Below are 5,000 nucleotides of genomic sequence, written 5' to 3'. Positions count from 1 at the left end.
ATTTTTACATTTGATTATTCAGTTTCTGTTGTTTAATAACCCTAATGTAGGATAACCTGAACCCCTAAACTGATGTTAGAATAACACTTCTTATGCCACAGTAAAACTCTGATGTTCACTTTCAGAAGTTTTAGGGATGTTTTCTTGTTTCAAAAATAATGTGAAATGTATATAGGTTAAGAAATATAATATAACAAAGAAATATATTTAAAAAATAATTTAAGTTTACTTTACACACTTTTTAAGAATTATCATATCGCATATCGCATTATTTCATGAGTTATCGCATATCGCATTTTTCTTCAATATCGTGCGGTCCTACTTTAATGCACATCATAATTACACTTTCAGCAAGACCTTCTTGAAGGCAGCCGAATACTTGACTCTTTGCATTTGCATTGATTAAATGATGCATTGCAAAATAAATCACGTTCTTCCTCAGTATTTTTGTCTTGTTTTCACGTACAAACATCTAAACATCCATTTACTTGAGATGCAAAATGACATTCATTTCTGAAAGTGTATAAAAATCAAGTGAGTTTGTGCTTAAAAACAAGAAATCTGCCATCAGAAAATAAACCAAAGATAAGTTTGATGTTATTAATTATCTAATATTTTGCATCTCAAATGAATGCATCATGTTTAGACTGGAAAACAACACAGAAATGAAGGAAGAACATTGCTTTTTGCAGCGTGTCTGAGACTAAATGCATATTTAATGGTATTTTCTTGTGTACTAGCTCATTACAGTGAACTTTCAGAAAGGTACGAATCAAGAATGCATGATAAAATATTTCCAAAAGCATCTACTCTTCCTCTTTCCGCAGGCGGAGACCTGTCGAGACGCTGATGACTGGAGAGAATGCTTCGTCCTCCTGTTCATCCGGTCTTCTTTATGTAGCTCGTCATTATATGACTGAATCTTCTCTATTTAATATCTCCTAAAGCTCTACGAGATCTACAATCTGTACAGCCTTTAAATTATGTTTGGATTTATTACTTTTCTCAGTCTTTAATATTTTGCATTTGAATGAATCTAGCGTATGTTGATTATAAAGAAATGAATTACTATTATTGCAAAACTGATTTCTTTGCTAAATGTTTGTAGCAAATTATTTGTATTATAAAAGAAGAACAGATGATTTTACTAAAGTAGACAGATTATTCTCCTTAAATGCACTGAGGTCTGTGGTTTATAACTTCTTACATCAAAAATATTTATTTCTAAATGTGCAAGCTAAAGCCTATTGTTAAATTTATGGTCTTAACCACTGAAAATGTTTCTTATTTAGTTCATTTTATGATTATGAGTTTAAACTGTTTTCTTCATTATTATGCAATTCAAAATGATTGAGAAAATGCAGGATATTTTTGTGATTTTTACTGACTTTAATGCACAATTAAACTAACCTTTTTGGTAATAGTGGGCTTATTTACTAGTGTGGCTGTTTATTGAAGACAAAGATGCACCACAGCACACATGCATTTGTTTTATTCCATTCCCTTGTAAAAGTGTGTCACGTATAAGGGTAGTGAGTGAAAGGGATTGATGAGGAGGAGGAGGCTGAGATGCTTGAAAGACCGTCTGGATAAAGATGGACAAAAGCCCTCATTTCACAAGGATTTTGCTTTTTAGGCTTTAAGCTAGAAGTTGCAAAATCGTTGTTATTGCACTAAAAACCTCCGCATAACATTGGTGTTTTAGTCCACGGGGAGTGTCTTTTGTCTGCACGCGCGTGACGGCGCAGGGAAACCCCACGCCCGCGACGCGTGCACCGACGATGACGTATCATGTACAGTCTGACAGCGCGACGCCGCCGAAGGTGGAAAACAAAGCGCGTTGAAAGCTCGCTCGCTCGCACGCGCGCGCGCAACTGTCAGGTGAGTTATAGGATCTCGCATGGAGCTTTCGGTGATCGTTCGGGATCCTCGTCGGGACAATCGTGAAGTATCCCAGTTTACCTTTCAGTTGAAACCCGTGATTTCTGCTCCTTTTCCACAAGAGCCCAGGAGATGACGACATCAAGGGTTCGACACCTGCGAAAGGAGACAAATGACACCGGAATGAACTAAACACAGCAATATATATTCCAGTATACTAGAAATAAGTAATTATTTAAGTTTAGTTGTGTTTGTAATGTAGTTAAACGCACGAGCTCGTCGTTGTTGTTGTTGGTCACCATCGAAACGGGAGGAGCGCGCGCGTCAACTGAATCGCATCTCTTTTTCTTCTAAGAAAGAACAATAAATCTCTTTTCTTCTTACATTTTGTTTTTGACGTATGACAACTGAGAGGAGCGCTTCAATTGGACAAAGGGATACCCAAGGACGTGACTATGGTACAATTAGGGTACCTCGCGAGCGCGCTCCAGTCACACAGAGTTCAGCGTCCAACATGTCACGAAGTAAATTAGTCTAGCGATACTTTCATCATTTTTTTAAAGGGATTACGCGACGTAAACAGTCTTCGGACACTGGAAACTGTTGTTTTTGGATAAGTATATATCGCGAGTTGTTCTCCTGAGGGCTCGAGAGCTGATGATGTTCCCCAGAGCGCGGGAAGCCGTGTGACTGAGCGCGCGAGGATGCCGGTACGACGAGGGCACGTCGCGCCGCAAAACACTTTCCTCGACACGATCATCAGGAAATTCGAGAGTCAAAGTAAGTTATTGTTTATTTTCGGTATTTTACTTGTATTGTGTGTGTTTTTACTCGCAGAACAATATGTTTTTTGGACATATGTGACTCTGGACCACAAAACCAGTCACATGGGTCAGAGATATCACATAAAAGCTGAATAAATAAGCTTTCCATTGATGTATGGTTTGTTAGGATAGGACAATATTTGGCCGATATACAACTATTTGAAAATCTGGAATCTGAGGATGCAAACAAATCGAAACATTGAGATAATCTCCTTTAAAGTTGTCCATTTATGTTCACGATTGTGCTGCATTACACTTTTTTATTATTATATATTTACGTAGGTAAATGTACAAAATTTATTCATGGAACCTGATCTTTACTTAATATCCTAATGATTTTTGGCATAAAAGAAAATTGAATATTTTGAATATTCTATAGAAAGAATATTTTGACCCATACAGTGTATTGTTGGATATTGCCACACACACCCGTGCGACTCGAGACTGGTTTTGTGATCCAGGGTCTCATATACCATGTTTTTGAGGTAACTTTTTATTCCTGCCAGAAATACTGTGGCTGAATTTACTTGAATACATTAGATTACCTCAATAAAAGCAAGTTTTAACGGTGAGATCAGATAGAAAATTGCACCTAAATGTGACAAATACTCTTTACAGTTTGATATTCTAGCAAAACCTCGGAGAACCATGTGGATAATATAAATGAATATGGAAGACATGTTGTACCATGGTATATATTAAAGTAACATGGTATCACCGCAGTACGTTTTTATCAGGGTTGCTAATGAAACAGGTGTATCAAATAACAACACTGATATAATACTAATAATGAGACTTGAGCAGCCTTCAGTGTTTTAGATGTTAACATTGTAATTATTGTGCATTATCCAATAAAGACACTGTCTCTGAGAAGAGGCAAGAAATGATATGCTGTTATAGTTATTATTGATCATATAGTGTTGGACACTGGAGAGCTTCTGTGTCAGGCTGTTCATCATCCTTTATTTTAACGTGTGGTGGTTCTGTTCATAATATAGGCCTATATATAGTCCCAGTTATACAGCCAATCAACTTTATGAATTGGGTGATATCACAGCTTTGTAGTTATTAGTGACTATCCAGAATTCATCGTGAGTCACATGAAGACATGTTGCTTTAGGTCTGATCAGATAAATACATCTAAACTGAATTGTGTTTAAGGGTTTAACCTTGCATGTGATTTTGAGTCCTAAAACATTTTTATAGCCTCAGTTTTCATGATGCATTCGCTGATCTAACAGGTGTGGAGATTCAAGTCTCAGATGTGGATCTTCTTAATCATCTTTCAAAGAGCCAATCAGTCTTCATTTCCATCTGTCTCAGACTGGAATTGTTTTGTTTCCTAAAGCAGCTTGTGATGTGTTGGGAAACAGTGAAGGTGACTCCTCAGGTTTTTCCTGAATAGTGAATTACTCCGGCTCTCCACAACACTGTCATTCTCAGATACACCTTTTCCACCATGACGGTTCTGTTGAGGGTTCCCGGCCTTGTAGTTCACTTTCAAAAAAATGTTTGCTGATAATTTTCTCACCCCGATGTCATCCAAGATATCCATGTCTGTCTTTCTTAAGTCGAAAAGAAATTAAGGTTTTTGAGGAAAACATTCCAGGATTTTTCTTCATATAATGGACTTCAATGGCAACCAACGGTTTGAAGGTTCAAATGTCCGTCTCAGTGCAGCTTCAAAGTCTCGACACGATCCCAGTCGAGAAATAAGGGTCTTACCTAACGAAACGATCAGCCATTTTCTAAAAAAAATAAAAATAACTTTTAACCACAAATGCCTGTCTTGTACCGTCTCTGAGATGCGACACGTATTACGTCATCACGTTGGAAAGGTCACGTATTTTTTTTAAATAATAATAATAATAAATTAAAACAAAGATGTCGGACGATTTTGAAGTTGGAGGAGAAAATGAGATGGAATTTTTCGCCCTTCCCTATCTTTCTGAACCGGAGTACACAGACAAATAACTTAACGCTCATTAACACGGTCGCCTGCCGCCACCTACTGGCGGTTTAGTTTTCAAAGTATCATTATTTTCAACATTCCTTATTTGTATATTCAAAAAATATTAATCTCATTTAATACAGTTGTAATTTTTCAATGTAAATTATTCAATGTATAAAGGGGAAAAATGCCATTTATTAAGGTAAAAAACAAATATTCTCATAAGAGTGTTTTCCAACAGTGATGTAATGAAACAATGACAATTTAAGTTTGAAGGGAGTAAAGCCTCTGTTTAGGCTATTAAGGAAATGTAATTTTGCCAAAAGAAGAACTTATTATTATTT

The 5,000-nt window shown here is 36.5% G+C and overlaps 1 protein-coding gene across 1 annotated transcript in view; it reads left to right on the top strand.

Annotated features, from left to right (window-relative positions):
* Nucleotides 1-2,585: 2,585 nt before the first annotated feature.
* Nucleotides 2,586-5,000, top strand: part of kcnh2b (potassium voltage-gated channel, subfamily H (eag-related), member 2b) — a gene marked incomplete at both ends in the record, with an annotated part of 198,583 nt that continues 196,168 nt past the window's right edge. Inside the window, one exon of the mRNA XM_081352130.1 lies at nucleotides 2,586-2,661. Coding sequence (XP_081208256.1) covers nucleotides 2,586-2,661 — 76 coding nt within the window. The remainder of the gene's footprint in view (nucleotides 2,662-5,000) is intronic.

This window comes from Scardinius erythrophthalmus, assembly GCF_964197995.2.
Source record: "Scardinius erythrophthalmus genome assembly, chromosome: 22".
NCBI lineage: Eukaryota > Metazoa > Chordata > Actinopteri > Cypriniformes > Leuciscidae > Scardinius > Scardinius erythrophthalmus.
The sequence above is the reverse complement of the archived record's forward strand: the minus strand, read 5'-3'. Positions and strand labels throughout refer to the sequence as shown.